At 35.9% G+C, this 27,702-nt stretch overlaps 1 protein-coding gene across 1 annotated transcript; it reads right to left on the reverse strand.

Moving 5' to 3' along the window:
* Positions 1–2,948: 2,948 nt before the first annotated feature.
* On the reverse strand, positions 2,949–27,534 carry tm9sf4 (transmembrane 9 superfamily protein member 4). Its single transcript, XM_007250776.4, has 18 exons — positions 27,468–27,534; positions 24,197–24,304; positions 23,348–23,447; positions 22,414–22,582; positions 19,620–19,761; positions 17,156–17,279; positions 15,692–15,810; positions 15,494–15,605; positions 14,060–14,130; positions 13,828–13,960; positions 13,650–13,731; positions 13,452–13,527; positions 11,858–11,941; positions 11,512–11,687; positions 10,431–10,494; positions 10,160–10,279; positions 9,159–9,248; positions 2,949–7,450 (listed from the first exon to the last, which is right to left on the reverse strand). The coding sequence occupies exons 1-18, from the start codon at positions 27,498–27,500 to the stop codon at positions 7,301–7,303; spliced, it is 1,953 nt and encodes a 650-aa protein (XP_007250838.2). The 5' UTR covers positions 27,501–27,534; the 3' UTR covers positions 2,949–7,300.
* Between the last annotated feature and the right edge of the window lie 168 nt (positions 27,535–27,702).

Here is a 27,702-nt window from a genome sequence, read left to right on the forward strand (position 1 = left end):
GCCAACGAGCAAGTCAAACAGTTCTCAGAGGCCTTCTGCAAATCCTCCAGATCAGTGGTGCCCAAAGTGCAGGGCTCGCGGTGGTCCCGGCTGCCAAAGCGGCAAACAATATACAAACACTGAGGAGTCATAAAAGCTATTTCATAACAATTTCCATATATAATATGAAAATGTTTGTTCTATGGGTAGTGATGCTTAAATTTCTGGCAGGTCAAATCATATATATTTGTTGAGGTGAGATTGGTGAGAACTCCAAGTCCAGTGTTTGTTGGCAGTGTTAGCCTAGCGTCTCCCATTGTAACCTTGATATTTCTCAAGTCAAGTCAAGAAAAAGGCTTTTATTGTCATTACATCTGAGTACAGGTACACAGTGTTCTACACTGCCTGGCCATTAAAAAGTTGCCACCTGGATTTAACTAAGCGAATGATCTGGGGTTGATGCTGCAGTTGGTCAGGTCTATGTTCAGCAACAGTATGTGCTGAAAGAATGAGGTCAGCTGACTACCTGAATATACTGAATATAGACCAGGTTATTCCATCAATGGATTTTGTCTTCCCTGATGACAAGGGCATATTTAAAAATGACAATGTCAGAATTCATGGGGCTGGAATTGTGAAAGAGTGATTTAGGGAGCATGAGATCATCATTTTCACACATGGATTGAGAATTCATCACAGAGTCCAGACCTTAACCTCATTGAGAATCTTTGGGATGTGCTGGAGAAGGCTTTGTGCAGTGGTCAGACTCTACCATCATCAATGCTGCAAGATCTTGGTGAAAAATGAATGCAACACTGGATTGAAATAAATCTTGTGACATTGCTTATTGAAACAATGCCACAACGAATGCTTGCTGCAATCCAAGCTAAAGGTGGTTCAAAGAAATATTAAAAATGTGGGATCGACTTTTTTTTGGCCAGGCAGTATATTTCGACTAACCAAAATATGTTTGCAATCCAGTTCTTCAGCTGTGTACTGCCGTGATAAGCATGTATCAGTTTGCAAAGCTTACAGAGCATTATATTGTTACGGTTATCAAGCTTCACATTTTGCATTTTGTTTTTAGCTGCATTTCACTCTCCAGAAAAATCCATGCCTGTAGCCCAAATGCACAGTTCTACACGTTACTTACCATCTAAATGAATACACTTCTAATGTTTGTGCACTATTTTTAGCACTTTTTTTTAGTGTGATAGTGTACGGTTTGAGACACAGTCCCAGTTTTCAGTGTTGAGGTCATTAACCATGTGTCAGTGCAAGTTACGCAAAACAGCATTTTTCTGTAATCGATAACCTTGACAAGTTGTCAAAGCCCTGTTCACCATTTTCCTATTTTTTGTATTTTATATCATTTTTCATATTTAAATTTTTAGCACTATTATTTTTGACAACAATGGGGGACAATTTGTGTTTACTTTGTGTTAACTTTCAGTCCATTAATATAGATATCAACCACAGCAAAAATAAGCATGTAAAATTAGTAGTGTAATATAGATTGCGCTCGTTTCTGAAAGGGATGTCTGTAAAATGTTTTAGACATTTCCTCAAGTATAAAACAGCCACAAGTTTAGTGTTTGTTTCACCTTGTCAAGACTTTTGTTCAGTTTTTCAGCGTGAGGTGACATCTGCCTGGAACAAAACAAGACACAACGAGAAAGGACTAAAATAGGCAGCCGACCACTGTGTTCAGCAAAAAGCTGTAGATAATTGAGTCTCTAATTTCTCAGAAAATGACTAAGAAATACACAAACATGTCTGGCTGGTAAAATGTTAGCCCAGTTAGCTAGTTAGCTATGCTCTAAACAGCTATAAATAATGGTAAATAGCCTGTTGAATAATGAGTTAGCATAGCTAGCTTTTGTGATCAGTGTCCACAGCAGTAGCTACTTCAGATTTCTTTTTTGCTTTGAATACAATACGACCATAATGACTGCAAAAGGAATGTTGAGGTGAGTTAATGTGACTATATATTAATAAATTATAATATATATAATTGATATATTATAAAATATAAATTTAATCCAGCTCAAATAGTAAAGAAATGTGTTGGATGCGTCTGAGCCTGTATGCTTAGATGTTAGCTCTAGTGCTATCTAGCTAAATAGCTATGCTATTACATATATATTGTTAGGCCTGTCACAGAAACAATATGTTGTGGACGTTATATAATTGAATAAATCATAAAGCTAAATCTTATTATTGTCAATTTAAGACCATTAATTGCCACTGATATATTAATACAAGGATAGCATAACAAATTACTCATACCTTTTGAAGACAACAAATCATAGTTTATCATACTGTTCACTGTTATATATATATATGTGACCAAACATACAAATAAACACAGTAGATGAAATTCTAATTATTAAATATTAAGGTAATCAATATATTGTATGATAAGTCAATAATGTAATTATTGTGACAGGCCTATGTGTCCTAAATAATGTTAAATAGCTTGTTGTTTTGTTAGCATAGCTAGTTTTTAGGATCAGTGTCCGCAGTAGCAGCTATTTCAGATTGCGTTCACTTTATATACGATTCGTCCATTTTTCATTCTACTACTTACCATAACAAATGACTGGAAATTCTACCACAAATGCAGAAGAAACACTCTTGAAATTAGCTGTGGCTAAGTACAGTCAGCTAAAACAAACAAGACAACAAATATCCAACATCTTGGATGAATGGTGGCATCTGAAGTAAGTAATAAATTGTGTTTATTTACTTATATATATATATATATATATATATATATATATATATATATATATATATATATATATATATATATATATATTTGTATATATGTATATATAATATATATAATGTATTTTATTGATGAAGGATTGTGAATTTGTTATCCTTCTGGTTGGCCCAATCATACACCATGTGTTCAATTAAAGTACGAGTAAAACAATTAATTAGGAGTCTTAAGACAAACAGCATTTTAAATCTCAACTCGTCAGCACTTTTATTCATTTCATACATTTTAGAACTTGACATTCGTTTAAGGAGGGAGGGCCGTAAAGGTTCGTAAAAAAGAAACATGCTTTCGACTAAAAACAAGGACATGATCGGTACATACAGAGCTCCACAAAAAGCAGAACGCAACGATATACAAAGCGGTGTATTTACATCCACTGTAGACACACGCTGTTACACACACTCAACAGGCAAGAAAAAGTATGTCCTTTTTGTTTTGTTTTGTTTTGTTTCGTAGTCCTTGCATTCAGTTACAAACAGATAAATCATCTCTAAGAAACCTCGGTTAATTCTAGAACAGACAGAAATAAAGGGCGGCTTATACTGTTTACTGCTGAGAACGACTGTTTAGGTAAGATGAATATTAAAGGAACACTCCAGTATTATCAACCTGATAAAATTCAGCCGTTGATGAAGGCTGGTGTGTTTCTTTTTAAGGACATGTTTGACGAAAAAGCAGACAAATGTGATTAATAACTTATTGTATATCCGATATTTGCCTGAATGGAAGATGCTACGCTAGTGTTGCCAACTTCACTTCCATAAATATTAAACCTAACGAATATTCTCTTTATCGATTTCTCTGTTTAAATTTTCGAACTAATTTCTCAATGATTCTAAAGTGTTCCCATTGCCTGAATGGAAGATGCAAGGTTAATGTCGCCAACAAACATTTGCCAGCCTTGTCTTTATAAATATTAACAGTGTTAGCCTAGCATCTCCAACTGTAAACTAGGGCCCACTTGGGCCCCCGGTCACGATACATCACAGTGTGGTTTAGGTTAAGGACATGGTATAAGCCACTGCAACACTTTTGACAGTATGACATATGTTCACAGTTTGAAATACTAAACACTGCAATAGTATTAGACAGTACTACAAAGCAGGCTGTTATGCAGATAATAGTAACAAGAAATGAGGGATCCATGTTGTTTTATTAATTTGATTTTATAGTAAACATTGTTCCACAAGGGATTTTAGAAGCAGATTAATTCAGATTTTTACATGAATTCAAAGAATGGTGACTTGTGTGTCTTAGGCAATGTTCACACTGCCAGACCCAATCCTATTTTTGCTAACTGGATCCAAAACACATTTGAAAGTTGAATCAAATCCTATAGGATGTTAATGTGTCATTTGTGTGAGCAGATATGAACAGAAGATATGGACAGCACAAACAATCATCTAAACAAATCTGATTTGAGAAAAGAATGCATTCAAATAAGTTCAGTGTTTGTTAGCAACGTTAGCCTAGCATGTCCCGTTGTAAACATAAAAAAGCACATGTCAAATATCAAACCTGTCTTGGTGAACTGGCTGCATCAAGGTATGAGATCAATCATTTTTATCCAATTTTTCGCCAAACTACTCCTTTAATTGTACAGAAACGTACAAGAGGTAACCTGGGTTTATGGGTTTGTTGTAACTGCACTGTGTCTGTTTACCACTATTTTTTTACTCCAGAGTCAGAAAAAAACAGTGACCCCCAACAAAACAAAAAAGAAGGAAGAAGAAATAAGAAAATATCCAGACATCCACCAAACAATTCTCAGCTTAAAGAAGCAGCAGAAGAAGAAGGTCAGTTTTAAAAGAAAAATGTTTAAAGTTCAATAAGTGGTTCAGATAGACTATTAAAAGGGATATTCTTATATTTTAATATTTTATCTCCCAAATGATACTAAATCCAGTTCATCACAATCACAAACATATCAATCAACAAACCAACCAGCACCCAACACAAGTAGTTTACAACAGTGCTTCTCTCCAATCGGTCCACTGGAATCCTAAAACAGTCGACATTATTTACTCCATCTTTAGGAACCGTTCACACACATCCTGATATTATTGAAAAGTGAGATTTCTGGCAAACAAAGAGAAATTAAAACGTGTCAACATGAGCATGTTAAGCCCTGTCTGGAGCGATAGTACCTCGAAGAGAGAAAGACAAGATATTACAACACAACAAACAAAGAAAACAGAGGTTCAATCTTAAATTACACACTACTCCCTATGTAGTGTACTTTTCAAGTTAAAAAAAAAATAATACACATTCTAAATCTAATAAATAGAACATTGTATAATTGTTTTAACATTATTTACAGTTATGTATACATGAAAATCTGAACTCTAGCGCCATCTATCCATGTGTAATTGTTGTAGTTTAATGACTTATGTAGTGCACTACAAAGGGAGTAAGGAGTTATTTGAGATTCGGCCAGAAAGCATGCACTGTCAGCATTTTCATAAAGTTATCTGAAGATCTGGATACATGTGAATATCTGAATATCTAATACATGTGGGCGGGGCAACAGCTGGTGGAAGTTTGGTGGAGCAAAAAAGCCTGGACTGTTTAATATTTTAAAATGTATTTAATCTTTAAATTAATCAGGTGTATTATAAAGCAGCAGTGGACACATGACTGGAGAGAGGACCAGTTTGAGATCTGCTGGTTTACAAAGATGCAGCATCTCCAATCTCAATAATGGCAAGACTTTTTTATTTGATTTTATAAACTGCTAACCTTAACTGCTGTTAGCCTCTTGGCTTCCTGGACCGTAGCTTACGCCATGCTGATGTCACACACTGCTATATTGGCAATACATGGAATAAGGTGATCCTTGAAATCTGCTGAAAGCTCTAGACCCATTAACAGTAAGTGTGTTTACATGCACTTCATAATAAATAATCCGATTACTGCAGAACATTGGAGTTTAGATATTGACCAAACTTCACAGCATATACAGCTCTGGAAAAATGAATAGACCAATTCAGAATTATTAAGCTTCTTTGATTTTACCAAATTGAGCCATTTCTCATTTTCTGCTAATGAGAGATTTTGTCCATAGTTTACAGAATAAAACACAATGTTAATTTTACTCAAACATACCTATAAATAGCAAAATCAGAGAAACTGATCAGAAACTGAAGTGGACTTTTAATGTTTTCCAGAGCTGTATGATGTTGCTTGCATTTCTGATTTCAGGGTCTGTTCTCACTCTTGCACAGACTGAGAAATCTGAGAAAACTCTGGTTAGGAGTATTAATTGGCATATTTGGCTAAAATCAAGCTCTGTATATCGAATTTCGAATCTTACAATGTAAGAAAGTGGAGTAAGCTATTTACACGACCACTTGAATAGTCAGATAACTGCAGTAATCCATTTATAGTTATAATCGGGTTATGAAGTGCATGTAAAGGCACTCAATGATTCTCCAGAACTGGGTTTTTCCAAGAAAAAATATTAAATATTTGAGACATTCCGAACTAGACAGAAAGATAAACAACATACTTATACTGTGTGTGTTGACGAGATAGAATCTTCTATGAGAAATTATTTGGTGTCTTCCGCTTCTTCAAATGGCTGGCTTAAATGCACTGCATATACAACAGCCATCAGAATTCAGGTAATGGAATTCAGGTAATGGAATCTCTCTAGTGACAGACTAGTACAGTTCTTCTAAACTGCACCTCAGTATACACTCCTCCTAACAGATACAGTTGGTGGTACTGGATACTGCCCTGGATTTGTAAAACTGCCCATAACATTTGGAGAAAAACACCAGTAAGGAATAATTGCTGTTTTTGTTTTTTTTGTTACATTTTGTTTTTTTTTAATGTCCTTCCTTTACAACGTCTCAACGCCGCCAGTATCCTAGTAATCAGCCTATGCTAAATGACCACAGACTGACCACCCTTTCTCCAGCATACTGCACACACACTCGCACACATTTCTGTACAACAAACACTAGTTTAAATCCAAGACCTGGAGCAGACTGAAAATTAAATATACAGTATTCAAAGATAGCAAAAGTAAATTTGTAAAATGATATTATTTAGGTATTTCCTAGTCCCATCATCCCCTGGCATCACGCTGCTTCATTTTTACACTAACAACAGATAACCCCACCCCATAATAAACTAAAAAAACAAAACGAAAGGAAAACGCACTTTGGCCCAAGTGGTGCAACAAGAAACCGAGATTTCAATTTAAAATAAACAAAAAGAAGAAAAATTAATAATTCTAGAGTCCAGAATGCTGCAATCTCTCTGTGTTTCAGAGGAGGAGAGACTGACCGAGTGAGGGTGGGAGACGGAAGGGCAGACATGGTTGACTAGTCTGTGCACAAAGCACCTGTCTTCAGTCAGCAGGGGGCGTAGCATCACGTCACTCGCCTCATGAACTCGTACAGTCATCCACTCGCACACGCATACACACACACACACACACACCATCACATCAGTGCTTGCTCGACAAACCAGAAGGTAAAAAAAACAACGAAATCTTAAGGTAACAAAATGCAGGAGCCCCGCGGCTCAGTCGATTTTGACGGCGGCGTATATCTTGCGTATGAACATGTACGCTGCGTAGAAGCCGATCGTTCCCGTCAGCAGCCAGAAGGATAAAACCATCAGAGCCGTGTAGCCGAAATACAGCAGCGAGGGGATGAACTCCACAATGTCCAGCTGAGGAGAGAGAGAGGGAGAGAAAAAGATTAAACAAATAGGAAAAGAAGAAATGTAAAGTAATTCATTATTAATACAAATCAATTCTCCTCAACATTACACATTTATTTACTAAAGAATAAAGTATTTACATTCACCTTTCCTGAAAATCTAGGAAAACCAGCAAAAAAAAAAAAACACACACACATGCTTTTGTTTAAGCAATTCACACAGACCACAAGAAAACAAAAGCAGTACCATGCATACTAAAAAAAAGAAGGGCATTATTCATTACATTATTAAACTGTGTGTGGTAGATCTTTGTAAGTGTTTCTGTTTAATAGAATGGTAATTGTATCACCAAGTTTGAGTTTGGCGGCCCCTAGTGGCAAAGCACATATTAGCAATTCCCCAGTGAAGCTCACTATACATTACAGCCCTCACATTTACATTACCTAGGCTTCCATAAAATTTTCAATTATTTATTTTCAATTAATATTAAAACGATGGTCCTGAACACACCGGTATCAAAACAGACATTTTTTTTTACTGAATATCCATATGAATGATTTCCATATAAATATGCAATTCTTGTGGTATAAAACAACTAAAATATGTCAACCAACAACAATTCTATGATTAATCATAATTAAAATCATATACATTTTTTTTTTAAATGCTTGTACTGTCCTGTATTTTTGGAGGGAGACAGTAATAAGAATGTAGTGTGGTCTAAGCCTGGCAGAACAGATTTGGACTAGATTTTTTCACTGTATAATAATGTGGTAGATCTTTGTAAGTGTTTCTGTGTAACGGCATGGTAACAGTATCAAGTTTAAGTTTAGTGGCCCCTAGTGGCAAAGCACATATTAGCATTTTCACAGTGAAGCTTCCTATACATTACAGCCCTCACAATTACATGAGCCAGTTTCCATTCAAATTTAGCACATTTAATCTTTATGCACAATTACTAGGGATGTCCCAATCACATTTCTTTTGCCCCCGAGTTTGAGTAATTTGATTTTAAATATCTGCCGATACAATCTGTTACTTGGTGATGCAGTAAAAAAAAAAAAAGAAGACGACAGAACAAATACAAGTTGTTCATTACTATTGAAACAACGTTAGTGAAACATTGGTATCAAAACAGCCAATTTCTAGCAAAAAATATAAATACTAAATAGCCATATGAAAGATTTTCATTTAAATACGTATCTTTTCTTGAATAAACCAACTAAAATATGTCACCCAACAACAATTCTGTAATTAATCATAATTAAACTCATGAATTATTTTAATACATGTAGTTCCCGTTTTTTGGAAGGGAGACAGGCTCTGGGTAAAATTTTTATGAAAACATGTTGAATTCTATGAAGATTTACAAATTCTGGAAGCATTTACATCTCAAATGATGACATTTTTGAGTAGCTCAATGTCTTCTGGTATAAAGAAAAATAATAGCATGTGGCTGTCTTCTAACATAACTGTGTTACAACAAGTGATGGGGAAACTGACAAAAACGAAGAAAACCCCCCACCAAAATAGGCTGGGTTCAAAGGGTTAAATATCCTAAATGCATTGTATCTGAGCAGACATACCAACAAAGTACAATATGGTTCAGTATTGTTTTTTTTTTTTTTTGTTTTTTTTTTACACTTTTTCATTTTCGGAAACAGAGTTTCAGTTCACCCTAGTTAGCACCAATAAAATAGGTTAATTATAAAGTTACCTTATTGACGAAGTAAAAAATGGCGTAAACGAGTACATAAAAGGCAGATCCTCCAGACACTAGGAATGTTCTCCACCACCATCGGTAGTCCTGTAGAAAAAAACACATATTAAAAAACACATATTAACTGACTCCTCTTGCTTCTGCAATTTGCACTTTAAATAATAGAGCTTATTGTATTTCAACAAAACTGATACTAATCTAAAGGCTTATTGCAACATGTGTCAGTTACCATGCTGTGTTTGCCAATTCTGACACCTCAGCAAGTGTTAATATGTCTTCATATAGAAGTTAACATCTGCTGTCATGTAGGTGAATACCACACTTTATTAAAGTCTTAACCAATTCACTTATTTAGTAGTTTTTGGTAGCACATTTCTTTTATTTGCAGGTGGGGAAAATAAAATGTAAGAGCGAGAGACAGACAGTGCGAGTGTGAGAGAGAGCGAGAGAGAGAGAGAGAGAGAGAGAGAGAGAGAGAAAGAAAGAGAGAGCCTGAAAAGTTTCAGCACACTGATGGTGTGTCGATCACGTGTCTGTGTGTGTTCTCTGTGTGTCAGGGCGTCGTTTTTCACCCCGCTGTGCGTGCTCTCCGCGTTTATGCGCGTTTCGGTTGGTAACTTTTTGGTATTGAATTTCGATACCCAGCCCTAATTAGGATTCACTGTTGCAAGTTTCCTTCTTCCTAAATATTCCACCATTATCTGTACCTAATATTATTGGTATTAATTGTACTAATTATTAGTAAAATATTTAGCAACCACAACAACCCCATGTGGTCTCCTAGTGCCGAATAGCATAGCGCATTAAAGTCTCTAACGATCTGCTGACTTAAAAACTAAAGAGCTCAACATCTGCTGTTAGAACTGAAAAAAGGACCAACTTCACCCTAATGCCAATAGACTCTCAGTATTTTAGCAATGTATATATATATATATATATATATATATTGTTGAATCAGTTGAATCTCCATTCATTACAAACTGCCAACACACACATACCTCTGCGCAGAGCTGGAAGTAGACCATGACAATACTGATCTGTGAGCAGGACACCACCAGGATGATGAAGACCAGGAAGAGGAAGCCAAACAGATAGTAGAACTGGTTCTCCCAGATGGCCTGTGGGAAAAAACATTGTAAGAATGCACAGAACATTATTCTCTTTATTCTTTCTCATTAGAACACATAATATAGAAGGAGGACAGTGACCACAACACGGACAATTCTCTTTTCTATGGATGAACTATAATACGGAGGAAGTCAGACTTACACTGAAGATGAAGAAGAGCTCAATAAACATGGCGCCGAATGGAAGAATGCCAGCCATCAGGATCCTGCATAAATAAGCAGATGAAACACTGTTAATGGATATGCCTGCTGGCTACAGCAAAGCCTTTGATAATTTGAGGATATATTCATACTAGACCTGCACAATATACGGTCTTTGAGAAACAGGATAGTGCATTATTAATATCATGACATGTTGAATCAAAATCTGGTGAAAATGCATGCGTTTTTAAATACTGCAATACTTTTTAAAAAGACAATACTATAAAATGAAAAACTATGCTTTGCTACTAATGCTACTTTTCATCTGAATGCCGCCACAAAACAGATTTCTCTAAAACAATGAGGTAAAATCAAAGATGGCGTGCTGCAGAAACTACAGTGAATAGTAGTGGTATAACAAAGCTTTGTTGCACAATGGGAAAACAATTATTATGTGCATCATAGGAACATACAATTCCATGTTCTGTTCACAAAATGTTATGCAGTTGCATTGTTTGAACACCAGAGGCCGCAATCCCGACAGTGCATGCCAAAGAACCAGTGGGCGTAAGCTAAGGGCGGAGGAAGTCAGTCATTTATTAATAAAGCAAATCACATTTAAACAAGGTGCATTTTTCATTGTTCATACACTTTTTTATTCAAAATATGTTCTAAATATTGTATAAAAATCTAATCATGAATAGTGAATATTCTTGTTTTGCTCATTTGTTGATTTCAACCAGAAGGGAACTGAATGAGGTATAACATGAATTTGGACCAGGATCTGATATATGTTCGATCAATGATTAGTGCACACCTGAATACAAGTGTTTGATTGGTCTGCATCAAACAAAGCAGAGGTTAAAGTACCCTAAAGGTTTACTCCCATATGTTTCAGGCTAACCTGTTGAACTTTATATTAACCCAAAAGTGTTTTCCAAAGTGTGGAGCTACTTAGTTTTGTTTTGTATGGCAGAGATAACTCGGGTCATTTCTGCGTCTAACAAAAGAATCGGAATCTCAACTGTCACTAACAGGTATTTGGTCACTGAAACACTCTAGACAGTCTTAAGTGAGCTTACCCAACAAACTTGTTCATGTACCAGCGCTGTTCTGGCACCTGTCGTGGGATCTGATTGGTGCGCACCGGGTTGTCGTAGGGCTGTTTCCGGAAGCCAAAGTAATACCCCAAGTATACCAGAGGCATGGAGATCCCAAACCACATACACAACAGAGCCAACATAGTGGTGAATGGGACCTAGCAAAGGACAGGGAAAACATACTCAGAGCACATAATCAAATTCATAACAGCAGCTTTTTTTTTGTGGATAAATGGATTAGTGGATTAAACAGTGTAAATCTGATTGTTTAGTCAGTATATAAATGAGACTGAGGTGGAGAGTAAGAGCAGACTGCACAGATACTCACAGCTCCAGACGAGTGCTCTCCCCAGATAAAACAGTTCAACACAAAACAGATTCCAAACACCACTGCAGGGTACAGAGTGGCAGTCTGTGAAGAGAGGGCACAAAAAAAAAAAAGACATAAATCAGTTAATTTTCTAAGAGCTAGGATGCATCAGAATTAAATGTCACAATGAGAAACACTTTGAAGGGACCTTAAAAGGTTATATTTGTAATATCTGTAATTCAGCACCTGGAACATTAATTTACACGTTTTGAGAATGTCCTAATGTAGCAAATATATGGATCTTTACAGTACACCTACTATTAATATTACTTGATTTAAGCATACAACTCATGCCACATTTATGTCTTCTAAATGACGATTCAGACCTTCAGTTACCTTTAATAAATGTAAATATGTTACTGGCAGGTTCACAGCCACAAAGAGAAAATAATCCTGCAACTTTGGATTCCACCTCAACTTTCAATTATAAATATTTAGATCTCTAGTTTTTAAAATATAGTCAGAATTGAATTTTAACAGCTAATTGGGAGAATTATTGTGTAGCTCTTTATTTATTTATTTGTTTCTAATTTGATTGTTTCTTAGCAATAATGTCTGATTTAAATTATATCTGTGTCCAATTTAATATATGCTGTCTCGATCACGATAAAAAAGCGAGTTTAACATTTATTATGACAAAGTATATGTTGGCTAAACCCAAAATCAAACAAAATGGCAGAATATCAAACATTTTTAACAGGTTTTTATTTAATCTGTTTAATTTTTAAAACATTTTTCTGCTGCCACTGCTGAAAAACCCTAACTTTAGAGGATAAAAGTTGAATGACTGCAACATATTGGTTTTCTTTTAGTGATTCAGAAAGGAAAAGGTTATTAACTAAAATTCTATGAAAAGCTGATGTTTTGATCTGATGTCCCGCTTCCCTTAAGATATGGCCAGCACTTAATGGACCGTGTGGGTTTCCTTCCACATTCCAAAAACATGATCAGTTAAATTGGAAATTCTAAATTGCCCAGAAAATGGGATATACTGCCCAGATTGGCACCTAAATTTGACACTTAAAAAAAAAAAAAAAAAAAAATAGTAAATGTTTTCTGCTCCACCTAAACTTTTCATTCCATTCCTGTCAAGTCCCAGAGGCTAAAGCCAATTTTACATCAAAGTTCACATAAAAACTGTATATATATATATATATATATATATATATATATATATATAATTTTACACTAAAAGGGTTCATGGAAAGCCAGAACCAATTCATACAATGCAGGTTTTTATTCCGCACTTATTGTCACACGTGTGTTGTTATTGTCTGTACACTGACATTTCTAAAGGGATAACAATATAAACTGATCATGAAATGTTGCCTCAACATGCAACTTAGGAATGGCCACACCTGTATAAGTTGTGATGTGTTATCTTGTGAGTGAGGTGGAACAGTGTCCAGAGTGCTCATGGCAAGGCAACGTGAATTATCAAGAGTTTGGTCTGAAATGGGTGCCAGATGACTTGAACTGATTGTGAGAGCAGATACTAGTCCAATGTCCCATGACATTTGGCATATCAGTGTAAATACATGTGAATACTCACACAAAAAGCTCCTTTCTTCCATCTGTGTCCTTTTAGAGTGCGGTACAGTCTACCAGCAAAGTATCCTCCAAACACACTGCAGAAAGTCATGGGAAACACAGACACAAGAGAGTTACAGTGTGCAGATTTGCAAATATTATACACATACTGCAAATATGCAAACACACTGTAAATATATGTACATGAACTTTATCTTACCCCATGAACATGAAGAGAAAGCAAGCAGTGGTCATCAGAGCCCCCCGACTGGATGGAGACAACATACCCAGCATGGCCACAACTTTAACACAGACACGCAGACAGACAGATACACAGTGGGTCAGTAAAATGCATTTGGCTCCTAATAGTAATCTGGCTTCATAGCTATTATACTCACAGATAACAATAAGGATCATGCAAAAGAGCTGGATCCCCGAACCGAGGAGTGAACTGAGGATCATGGGATACTGGGGTGGTCGGAACACGTCCCCGTGAACGTTCTTCCAGCCAGACTCCTCCATAGTGTCCTCCTGTTATTGTGAGACAGAGATACACTTAGTCACTTCCTGGAGCAGCTAGTCTCTCATGAGGATGAATTAAAACAGCACAGACAGAGAGAATCTGCTTACAATGTCATCCTCTCTGTTATAGTTGGCAATGTCCTTTCTCAATGTCCTGATGATGATCATGCTGAGGATGCCTGTAAATGACAAATGTACACAAATAATTTACATAACACACAAAGCAAAATACACAAGGCAACACAGACAATTCCTCAAAATCAAAAGCATGAGTTGAAATAGTGAATATAAACTCCATAAATCCATCCATAAATATTCCACACAAATCAAAACTTAGATAGAATTCATGTTTAAATAATAAAAAAAGATTGTAGATATTCCTGTTGACAAATATGATATATAAACTGATTTTAGAATGGCCTCTTATAATACAAAATATGAAGAATATTTAGGTGATTCTGGACTACTATATTAAATTAATTTTATTGATTTCATTGCATTAGTAAAACTATCAAAGCTATTTTTTATTTGTTCCAACTGCACATCAAAGTAGCATAATCCTAATATATAAAGACAGAAAGATACACACAATATTGGCCGATTTTTACCCAAGAAAATCCTTATTTATTGTAGCTGACCTTAAAAGCTGCCCATATTGTACTGTAGGATGCATATTTTGCAAAGTCTCTAGAACTGCAGTTTCTTGTTAAACTGCTACATGACAAAACAGGCCTCATTCACATTAAGCTGCGAAAAAAATCCCAATTATTAAAAAAAAAAAAAGGTTGTCAATCTGGCATTTATTTTCTGTTTGTCTGCTATTTTTGATGACAACAGACCTCACAATCACATTGAAGAATAATAAACACATAAGAATAAGGTGCAAGACTAATGCAACTTGCAGAAGTAGCAGAGTAAAGTCTGGAGCTGGAAAAATACTAACCAAATATCCCTCTTATGAGAACATCACTCAGCCTAATACAGTGAGTATGAGCAGAGTAAGCAAACACTTCTAAAGACACTCTGGGCTCTACAGTGCAGTTCTGCATGGGAATTCCTGGAGTCTCTCAGCTGATGCTCAGAGTTTGATAAAGTTTCAAAAGAGGTTGGTTCCTACAGGTAAAATTCATTTAATTTTTAAAACTTTACAGAAGCCCTGCACAGTGATGCACTGCCAACAGCACCCTGTCTAGATCGATATAGGCAAAGCAAAAGTAATTAAATAGGGGTGTATGATATGGAAAAAAAATCTATGTGGATTATAGCTGGTGAATATTCCAATATCAATGTGTAACAATAAATAAAGATCCCAATTTAATTTACGCTTGTCAAAGGTTTTTAGCACTTGATGGCTTGGTTGCACAAAAAGTAATCTGCTGGGTAAATTTAGTGTGGACCTCTTCCTTGCTTTGCCTCCAACCTTGCTATGTCACATGTTCACAGTCTGCACCATGCACCAACTGCACAAGTATAATTCAGCTCTAGAATTAAGCTAGCCATATCATTTCAGACTCACAATCATACAGAAAACTGTTTGTCTACCTGATAAGAAGAATACGACGACCACAGAGTTGACGATAGAGAACCAGTGAATCTGTACATCACTCATAGTGAGGTATGTATCCCACCGCGACGCCCACTTCACCTGGCTCTCCTACACAACACAAAAGGAGACAGACGGTTATTACAGTACTGAAGGAAAGAGGTAGACTGTTAAAGAGGTGCAGGATGCTGTCTCACCTCCCAGTGTACGGAGTAGGTGAATAGCACACTGTTCTCTTTGGTTGGGTCGATCTCCTGAGGGGCAGAACCACTGGCATCGGGTAATGTGCACGAACCTGTCCCATCAGGCTTCAGATCTGATAGAACATGAGGAAACAGACACATAGAAAATATGGTTAAAAAATAAGGGATAAAATGTGCAAAAAAAAAAAACTTTTAAAGAGTTGAAATCTTGAAAAGATTAAAAAACTTTAAAACGTTAATGCTTGCTTAATACAATAGGAAAATCTTTAATTTTCTCATAATCCCTGACACATTTACCAAAGAAATATTATATCTGAGAAAAATACATTTTTACATTTCATCACTGAATTATGTTGAAATCTGATGAAAATCTAAAATATATATTTATTTTAATTATTATTGATACAGTATCAAAACATACCTTTTTATCACAAAAATGTTTTTGTAAAAGTAATTTATTGTACTAGACTGTGCTTCTTAAAGGATAATAATTGCTTACTAAACTAATTAATGAATATTTTAAATACTTTAAAGTAGACATCTTTCGCTTAGGTTGACAGCTTTCCATGAGGTAGAGTCAACTGGAATGGCTTTCAGCTGTGTTGAACTTAATGACTTGAATTTATTCTCCTCTTAATGTATTTGAGAGTATTAGTTGTGTTGTGAAGCATTAACATATACAGTGAATAGCCCTATTTGAGTTTAAGAAATGAAGGTCAGTCTATCTAAAAAATGCCAAGAACTTTTAAAATATCTCAAGTGCAGTTACAAAGACCATCAAAAATGTTATGATGAAACTGGCTCTCATGAGAACCGCCACAAAAAAGAAAGCACAAGTGTTTTCTCTGTTGGACAGGATAAAATCATCAGAGTTACCAGCCTCAGAAACCGCAAGTTAACAGCACCCCAGATAAGAGCACCTAAATACTTCACTAAGTAGTTAGGTTTGTTTAACACATTAAGTTACTGCATGATTTCTTATATGTTCCTTTATAGTCTGAATTACTTCAGTATTAAAAGAGAGCATTGAATGAGAAGTTGTGTCCAAACATTTGACTGGTACTGTACAGTGTACATACATTACTATGAAAATGTTAAATATTAAAACCAAATATTTAAATATTCTGTTGACTTGCATTTTACAGCTTCTTTAAAATTTACACAGTTCTTATTTCCTCTTCTCCGCTTTTTTTTTTTATTATTATTATTATTTTTTTTTTTTACCTTCTTTCCCCCTTTTATTTTTTTCCCCCTTTTACTCTTGTAGGGCTTTTGTATACTATATTTTGCTTTATACACTGTGTTTACTAATTTCTGTGCTGTTTAACCAATGTTTTATGATTTTAAAAACCCAAAACATTCTTTTGTCTACCTGCATCCATTTTAGGTGAGTCACACATTCCTAGGATGTTAACAAATTGCTCATTACTTGCTATTCAACCCCCCCAGTAATAATACCTTCAAGCTTCACACTCTGAGGAACCACCTCAAAGCGCACCACGCGGAACGTCGGCTCGTCCTGATCCTCCACCTTCTCTTTGTGGTAGTACAGGATGAAGGACAGGTGATTGTGCAAATAGAACTGTGGAGAAAAGAAAAATAAATGTTGAAAGATGCCGTGTATGATGTGTAATATTTATATAACAGAATGTTAATAGTGTGGAGTTGGTTCTTTTTTCTAATAGACACACTCAATCCTTATCTGATTGTAAGCAACAAAACTGAATCAAATCCTAGTCATAAGCCTTTTCATCTATCGTAATAATGTTTTTAATAATAATAAAAAAAACAATTTATACTGTATGAATGTATTAGTTGAAAAGTATAGCAATGGGACAGGTAAATTAAGAAAGGTTAAAGACCATGCAAACCTAAGTTATGTTATACCTATGGAAATATAATAGGAATGCACCAAAATACACATTTTTGACCAAAACCCAACAAAATTAAACACTTTTCCAAAAGCCATAAAAAAAGCTATTTCTTTTCTTTGCAGAGTGCCTTTAAATTTAACACATTTTATTTTAAACTGTATACGTTTTATTGCCTAAATATACTTTTCATATTTATTAAAACAAAAAGCGTACAATATGCCAGCCTACATGCCAACAAAACACAACAGCAGTACAACTTTAGTCAAACATTTACCTTAGTAGTGCTATTTTAATCTTTGATTTACTAAAGCAGTACAATTTTAGTCAGAAATGTATCTTAGTAGTGCTATTTTAATCTTTAATTTAATAAGAAGTGCATCGTAGTCACAAAAATGTACCCCAGTACAGCTATTTTACTCATAAATATATGTTCCACTGTAGCTGAGGTAGTTAAAGTGTGTCTAAAACCTGCCCTTTAGAAGCTTACACTAGCCCAGTATCTAAGGTTGTCACAGACATTGGAAGCAAACAGGATGTAAAAGGCAAAATGACTACTAGAACTACTTTTAAATGTCCTCCACTAAAAACATCTGCTCATCATCAATTAATTTAAAGAACTTCCTCATACTATGCGGAAGAAACCATGGTAGATTTACCAAAATAGATTTACCAAAATAGATTTACCGTACGCATGCCGGATCGTGTTATTTTCAGGAAATTTTCAACTGAGATTGAAATATTCACAGACAATATAACTTGAAATGTTAGCATGTTTTAATCAAAAATGTAATCTCTCTCTTGAATTGTGAGGAAGTTTTTTTGCAATAATTTTACTGAGAAGTTCTTCATGTTTTTTTTTTTTAATTATTATTTTAGTATTAATATTTCACTTTGTATTGCGCACTTAAATTGCTTGTGTAACCAGAGTTGCCAGGTTTGCGGTTTTGTCAAAATGAAAATGTACTGCGTTGTGCTGTGATAACTTTAAACATTGATCCAATTTAAACTCCTGAGAGGTGTGTTTTTTTTTTTATATAATTTTATTTCTAATTTTTTTCCATTTTCTCCCCAATTTACATGGCCAATTACCCAACCCACTCATAAGGACTCCCCCTATCACTAGTAATGCCCTAGCACACTTGGAGGAAAGCGCCGCTTAGTTCCGATACATCAGCTCACAGACGCCCTGTGCTGTGGACATCACCCTGGGAGTGATGTGGGGAGAGAGCGCCATCTATCCACCCGGAGGGAGCAGGGCCAATTTTGCTCCCTTTGAGCGCCGGCAGCTTGATGGCAAAGCTGCATGAGCTGGGGTTCGAACCTGCGATCTCCGGCTTATAGCGGCAGCGTTTAAGACCGCTGGACTCGGCGGCGAAAAGTGGGTTTTTTACAGACTTTGTGCAGGATATCGTGCCAAAAATAACAGAAGGATATGGGTGTTGTCTTGGCCCTTATCTGGTGTGTTTACTGTTTTGAAGCCATGGAGTGTGTGAGCTTTTTACTCCTCCCACGCTATTAATGACATACCAACAATTAAATTCTGTGTCAACAAATTGTCTTTGTAAAACTACTTTCTATTGGAGGAAGAGGTGCTAAGATAGCAAGTTCCTGATTCGGTCCTCAAAATGGCTAACAGCGAATACGACTTCACAGATCACAGGTCAGCAGCATCTCAAGCTTCTACACATTTATCTACACAGTTCTAAGAAATGAAGGAAGTCCAAACATGCAAAACAGTTTTCTCAAACAAGCTTCCCTGGCTTAAGCTAAACGTATAAGGGCACATCTGATGTCATAAAGGGAGGTAAAGACATGGAAAATTGACTCTGGTATGCGTCTCTAAAAAAACGAAGACCCTTGCATAATGAAGAAAACGTAAGTGAACATGGATGCAGCAAACAGGTACAATACAGATCCACAGCAGAGCAGGATATAGTAAATGTTCCTCTCTGAGCAAATGTTTGGAGATCACACCCTAAGTCCACAGGCTGCAGGCATAAATACGTACTCAGGTCACGATTAAGCAGCAAAGAGAAGCATCAGCCTACCTTGTTGTTGTCTGTGAAGCCCAGCCTGTAGCCATGTTCAAACTGAACGTCTTTCATTGCGTCTTTTTTCTCCTCGTCTGTTCCTGCCTCTCGGTTCGGGTAAAACTCCAGTCTTGTGGCAACTGGAAGGTTGTCTGCAATCCTATAAACAGACATCATACAGTTAGAGCTTTAACTTTTTTATTCCTTTATTTCAAATTTTCACCACATTTTCTCTGCAAAGGACAAGTGCATGGCTCGATTCATACATGTGAAATCAGTCACCACCTCTTTTTAAACTGCTGGAGTGTTGGATATAGTGAGTGTTGGATATAGTGAGTGAATATAATATTTTATGGTACCACTTTAGAATAAGACTACCTTTATTAAGGGTTTATAAATGGTTTACAATTAGTTTATTAATGGTTACTAATTAGGTTGTAAATGCCTTACATTAATAATCAGTTATAACACATAAGTAGAAAGGGCAACAATATAGATGGCTGTGGGTTCACTATTTGGCAAACAACAGGTCACTGTTGCCCTTTCTACGTATGTGTTATAACTGATTAATAATGATTAAGGCATTTACAACCTTATTAGTAACCATTAAAAAACTAATTGTAAACCATTTATAAACCCTTTATAAAGGTAGTCTTATTTTTAAGTGGTACCCATTTTCAATAGCAAATTGATTGTAAAAGATCATGGGCAGTTTTTCAGACAGGGATTTTCCAACCTAGTCTTGGATTACACCGCATTCTGAATGGAGATTTTCCATTAAACGTAAAATATAGGCTACAACATGTTAATCCCTCTCTGGGTAACCAACCCTATATGTTTAAGATGACAACTATGACCACAGTAAGCACTCTGGCTGAGAAAAAAAACAGCCTGTCAGGTTTCTCTCTTGACCAGCATAAGGTACGTCTTTGTTGTATTTTTTTTGTCATTTATTCATTTGCATGTTCCTTCATTGTTTTTAAGTCTTCAATATTAATGTACAATGTAGTAAATAAAACTAATAAAAAAAAATCATGAAAATGTGTGTCCAAACTGTTTGACTGTTACTGTCCATGAAATTAAATTCCAAAAATACCCTAAAATATCAAGGATGACCAAATTTTCAATTACTTTAACCATCAAAGACCAGCTCAGACCAAGCTGGTTTTGAGCTGGATCTGGACCAGTCTGTACAAAGTTTTCCCCATTTTCTAGCTCTTTTCGAACTGTTGCTGATGCAGCATTGCTGAGTAGCATCACAGCGCGCTAAGAGGAAAGTGCAGCGACTCAGTTCTGATACATCAGCCCACAGACGCCTTGTGCTACAAACAACACTCTTTGGAGTGATGTGGGGAGAGAGTGCCATGTACCCACCCAGAGAGAGCAAGGCCAATTGAGCTCTCTCAGGGCTCCAGTAGCCGATGGCAAGCTACATCAAAAGGATTCAAACTGGCGATTGATTGCAAGTCACTTTATTTGTGTGACATAAAATGTAGGCTTTAGACCAAGCTTCCATGGTCAAGTTTTTTCTGGTAATTACACTAGAAGGGTTTAAGTGTAAACGTTGGGCGGAGTGGAAATCCTGGTCAAGATGTTTACACTGCAATCAATCTGCTCCAGAGCCAGCACAATTCACACATAATTAATGGAAAGACTAATAAGTGAACAAAAGCTGATACTTTACTAAATATAATCAGACTGGATTACATCTGGCAGGATGTAACACCTGTAAATTGCACTCAAATAGTCGTAGGTAAAAATTGTGAAACCTGGTTTGACAGGATGTGACGTACAGCTCTGGAAAAAAATTAATAGGCCACTTCAGTTTCTGAATCAGTTTGTCTGATTTTGCTATTTATAAGTACATGTTTGAGTAAAATAAAAATGGTTGTTTTATTCTATAAACTACAGACAACATTTCTCCAAAAATCCATATACAAATATTGCCATTTAGAGCATTTATTTGCAGAAAATGAGAATCAAATGAATCAGAAAAAAAGTGTTCAGACCTCAAATAATGCAAAGAAAACAAGTTCATATTCAAAAAGTCTTAAGAGTTCAGAAATCAATATTGGGTGGAATAACCCTGGTTTTTAATCGCAGTTTTCATGCATCTTGGCATGTTCTCCTCCACCAGTCTTACATACTGCTTTTGAATAGCTTATGCCACTCCTGGTGCAAAAGTTCAAGCAGTTCAGCTTGGTTTGATGGTTGTGATCATCCAGCTTCCTCTTGATTACATTCCAGAGGTTTTCAATTTGGGAAACTCAAAGAAACTCATCATTTTTAAGTGGTTTCTTATTTTATTTCAGAGCTGTATATTGTAAGCTTTTTTGTTTTGTTAAAAAAAGTAGTTAAATATGTTTTTTTATAATATTTGTACAATATTACAACAATCCAGCTCTTAGCTGCATAATATTAATTAATTTAGTTAATATTCTACAGAATACTGGCATGTATGACTTAACAAATACATGTAGGCTTGATTTCTAGGGCTAATATGTTTTCCTATGTTGCTATTCGCTAAAACTCATTTTTTTTAAAGATTGGTGTCAGACAGCAGTAAACTTTGTGTTGCTGTGTCCCAAGCACTAGACAACAGTATTGTACTTTCAAACCATGACAGTTTTCCTAAAAAATTATTAAAACAAATTGCAATATATAATCTTGCTTGCAGTATCACAATAGATCACAATACACTGAATTGTAACCCCTGTGTAGTGATGCATATCACATTGCCAGGTTCTTTTAAATACACAGTTGAATGTGGTGACTAGCTAGACAACCGAGTGAGTAATGTAAAGGCACTCACAGGTGAATGTAGTACTCCTCCTGGATGCGCTCAGCGATCAGTTTGCTGTTGACTATAGTGAGTTTAGTAGGGTTGTCTGGCTTTCCACACACCAGCTCACACTTCTTGTCCTGGTTCATCTTCATCTGATACAGTGTGTTCACGATACGGTCCCCTCGCAGAACCTCGCCTGCAGAGAAAGCAAAAGTCAAATTATAGGATCAATCCTTTTATTAAACATATCTCTGACAACTGAAAACATTTGCACTTTTGGTGTTTGGCTGTAGAATCATTTAACTGTATAAAATTATTTAGAACCAAGCAACAATAACTTGTTTATTTTAAGTCCTATTTCAGTCTTCTAATCCCTCCAAATGTACAGTGTGAGAGAGTAAAAGCCGTCAAATGGCAGAGTAATTGCATTTTTACACTTGCATAAATTATCCAAAATAAAGCATGCAGTATCCCATATCATGCTCTGTTCAGTTGATTACTCTTTATCAAACTGTCTGTTTTCCAGCTTTAAGAAACAAACTGTACAATACTAGGATAGTAACATTAGCTGAGCTAACTTAGCATTTGCTTTAGCATTTATTTGTTTACTAAATAGCTGGATGCCTTTCTCTGCTAAAATTGTACTTACATGGGAGTTAAGTAGCACTACTGAGGTACATTTATGACTGGATTAGCACTATTCACTGGACTAGATTATTCACTAAAGTAAATTCATGACTAAAATAGCACTGCTGTGGTAATATCTCCTGAGATTTTGTCTACTGTAGTTATGTATTTGCTTAAAAACAAAAGACATACACAAGACTGATTTTTGTCCTTTGCTTGTGCTTGGCCTTCTGCCAAATGTATAATTTCCTTTTAAGCCAAAAATGTTTATCTAAGTGCATCTCAACTTTTTAATATAACTTACACTAAATAAACAACAAAATAAAAGCATTACCCAGGTTCTCTGCCTTGTACACAACATTCTCTGGTCGACAGAAAGGAAGGGAATAGTACTCATAGGGCAGCTGTGTCCTCGAACTGGTCAACTTTACTGCCTTTAAACGTAAGAAAAAGGTCATTCAGAGAGGTGTTTTGTTATAAGAATGCACTACACACTGGTTTCAATACAGTCGATACAGGAGATATAGTAAGAGCATTTATTGGTTATTTACTTCTACAACACTGGCTTATCAAGGTGAATCTAAACAATGCAAGACCCTGAGATATAGACAAAGCCAGGGTACAGAAATTTGAGGGTTGATTTTATTAGTATTGGTGGTAAATAGCAACACAAAGAGAAAATAAACAAACAGATGTGGTTTACAATTTTTCCACAATGCCACCTTTGGTTATCATTACAGACACTTGCAAGACCTTCTTAAAGAAATGCTGAGCTTTTAAACAGTGGCCTTTCCTTTTCTTAATGCACACTCTAGTACCTTATTCCAACAGGAGAATGCTCGTCCACATACTGCTGCCCTTTCAAGGGCTTGCCTTGATGACACAGATACTATGCAATGGACAGCTGCATACCCAAACCTATCCTCAATTTAAAAAATCTGAAGGACCAGCATAAGAATATTTGAGCTGCATGGGATGGAATATTGAGGACACCAACTGCCTACAAGTCTGGCATTGTGTGTTACACACTACTCCTGAATTTGAAGCTCAGTGAATATATTTAATCATTTATTGCTCCTGGTAACCTTTATCTTCCTAGCAAAAACATTTCTTCCGAAGCTATTTTTGCTCTTTCTTTGATGAGGAGTGTATTTGCAAACAAAACGCAGGCAGACAGTCCCACCTTGATATCAACAGGATCATTCTGATGAAAATCCATGGGCGCTACACCAGGCACGTAGAAGGGCTTGACCAAAGGCAGTGTGGAGAGCATCAGCAAGACCCACGTCTCCTGCAGAACAAACACAAGCAGAGAGTGCTTGTGAAATATTATTTCAATTACAAAAAACAACATCCTGAACTGAATCGTAATTGATAGCAGACCTCTAAGCTTTAATATCAGTACATGAAACATTTTGGACTATTGTGGACATCATGTACATACATTTCTCAATGAAAAGACAAAGATATTTGTAAAATATATAAACTTTATAAGTAAATCCACTTGGATTTGCATTATGGATAAATGTATGTTTTACTTATAGACTGTAAAAAAAAAGGATGAAACATTTTAGGTAGCTAGGCATTATTATAAAAATAAATAATTCATCGTTCTTGGGTTAGAGAAATGTGCTTTATAAACTGTAGATATGAATATTACTATTATTTTTTTATTATTTCCTCAATTTGTGCACCTAAAACAGCTTAAAATTGCACAAACATTCACACCTGTTTACACATGGACATTCTCAAACCATTTCTCTCTGTCCACATATTTAACAACCACAACTCCTCCAAGTGCAACCAAAACATCAGTAACAATTGCCAATCTTAGCAGGATATAATAGGGTCACTTTGTTACATAAAGACTTTGGCTTTCTACTGGTCTAAGCAAAATGATAATCCTGTTATTCCTTTAAGAATGACAGAATTGATGAACATTCAGAAACAAATTCTTAACAGGTGTGAGGACATCAATCACAAGTACAACACACAAATCTCTTGCTGGCTACTGTCAAAGTGTAGCTCAATGCTTGCCCCATGTGTGCCTACGGTTCAATTCCCTGCCTGGGAAATTGGGTGAGACTCCTTAAAGAAAGGCAGGTTTAAACCAGACTCGGGCCCAGGGAGTGATGAGGGGTCAAGGGCCTTGCTAAAGGGCCCAACAGTGGCAGCTTGTATCAAACCTGGGTATAAAACCCACAACCCTACCTGTATTAACAATAACACCGTGCTCCAACACCGCACTGAGCAACCACTGACCTTTTGGCTTACCCAGAACCGGCCTGAAGCTTAGATTTGGCCAATATTTTAAACTAATACTTGCTAATGTATTTATTGTACACTGGAAAAGGACCAAGGGACACTATTACAATGGGCAATTACAATGGGCCAACACTGATCAAAAAGATTTTTTTCTCAGAAGACATCATTAATTTTATCGTTAGCATAGAGTTGTCTAAAAGCAAAAATGTAAGGAAAATATAAATTACATTTGTTTCTCAAGTTATATTGGGGTGTCTAGTCTCTGCAAGTTATAAATGTGTATATCGTCATTGGCATCAACATCGGCAGATAAACACGTGTGTAAAACGGGGTTGTACACGAACTGGCATACCTCTAAAATATTAAAAGTAATATTTTTTCTCTCACTCAGTGTTATTAGAGCCTGCTAGAGTGGTTAAACAAGGCATTTCTCATTTTTAGTAAATATATTTTTCACACATGACAAGTTTGGCAAGTTTTCAATTTCACCTTAAATTCCACCATTTTTGATATTAGAGCTACAACCATGAGTAACAATTCAAATGAACTGTCAAACCGCTAATAATATTAAAAGTGTATTTACCCCTCACTCAGTGTTATTAGAGCCTGATAGAGTGTTTAAATAAGGAATGTCTCATTTTTAGTGAATTTATATCTCACACACATTTGGCAAGTTTTCCATTCCATCCTTAAATTCCACCATTTTTGATATTACAGCAACAAACATGAGTAAACATTAAAACTAACTGTCAGACCTCTATAATATTAAAAGTTCTTTTTGTTCTCTTACTCAGTGTTAATGAGAGCCTGCTAGAGTGGTTAAACAAGGAATTTATCATTTTAAGTAAATTTATATCTCACACACGTTTGGCAAGTTTTTAATTCCACCTTAAATTCCACCATTTTTGATATTAGAGATACAAACATGAGTAACAATTCAAATGAACTGTCAAACCTATATAATATTAAAAGTTATTTTTTAACTCCCTCAGTGTTATAAGAGCCTGCTAGAGTAGATGAACAAACAAGGCACATCTCATATTTAGTATATATTAATCTCACACATTTGGCAAGTTTTCTATTCCACCTTAAATTCCACCATTTTTGATATTAGAGCTACAAACATGAGTAACAATTCAAATGAACTGTCAAACCCATATAACATTAAATGTTCTTTTTTTTTTACTCCCTCAGTGTTATTAGAGCCTTCTAGAGTAGATGAACAAACAAGGCACATCTCATATTTAGTACATTTATATCTCACACATTTGGCAAGTTTATATTCCACCTTAAATTCCAACATTTTTGAAATTACAGCAACAAACATGAGTAAACATTCAAACTAACCGTCAGACCTCTATAATATTAAAAGTTTTTTGTTCTTTTACTCAGTGTTATTAGAGCCTGCTAGAGTGGTTAAACAAGGCATTTCTCATTTTTAGTACATTTATATTTCACACGTTTGGCAAGTTTTCAATTCCACCTTAAATTCCACCGTTTTTGATATTAGAGCTACAAACATGAGTTAACAATTCCAATGTCAAATGTCAGACCTCCCCAATATTGCAGCTAACAAGCTAACGTTACTCTATTAACTTAGGTTAACAAAGCTAACCTAGTTAGCTAAAATCACTAACAAAGACCGGTTTATTCACATTTGAGTGAAAGAGTCAGTTTAAAGTCTGTTCAGGTTTAAAAACTTAGGTCTCTAACAGAAACTCTGTGGTTAATAACTAACCAGTACATTAACCCAGCTAACCTAACAGCTAGCTAACCTAGCTCTAAATGAGAAAATCCAATCAGCAGGACTGCCACCATTCCCACTATTCCCACTTTTCCCAGACTGACAGCGACCGAATGAAGGAATACACAGACAGTCGTCGTCTGCTGTGCCCGAGATTTCACTGATAATCACTGCAGCAGCGCAGGAAACTCAGGTTTTACAGATCCACTAACTGTTAGCCAGGTTAGCTAAAGCTCCAGCTCCAGCTACAGGAACAGCTCGGTTAGCTGATCATCTTCCGCTGATGAACAGCTGAGCCCCGCGGCTGCGCTCTATCCTGATTAACAGCACAGATAGTTTTACTGCTTTACTGTTGATACAATCCGTTTCAGCAGCCCGCAGACTGTCTGAGCCGCTGATAAACACAGGATTTCTCCCTCAAAACACACTTAACGCTCCAACTTACCATCGCGGCCGCCATCTTGAATACACGTGTCATTCGAGACGTCACAGGAAATGTGTGTGTGTGTGTGTGTGTGTGTGTGTGTGTTTGTGTGTGTGTGTGTGTGTGTGTTCAGTGGCTTGGGTGTATGAAAAATTACTTTTAATTTAATGTTAAAGCTAACTTGTGAGCTAACTATATTGTAAGTCCATTAAACAGTTTATTCTTCTTAGCACATAAACGTTTAATTATGGAATTT

This window comes from Astyanax mexicanus, chromosome 13 (genome assembly GCF_023375975.1).
Source record: "Astyanax mexicanus isolate ESR-SI-001 chromosome 13, AstMex3_surface, whole genome shotgun sequence".
Taxonomy (NCBI): domain Eukaryota; kingdom Metazoa; phylum Chordata; class Actinopteri; order Characiformes; family Acestrorhamphidae; genus Astyanax; species Astyanax mexicanus.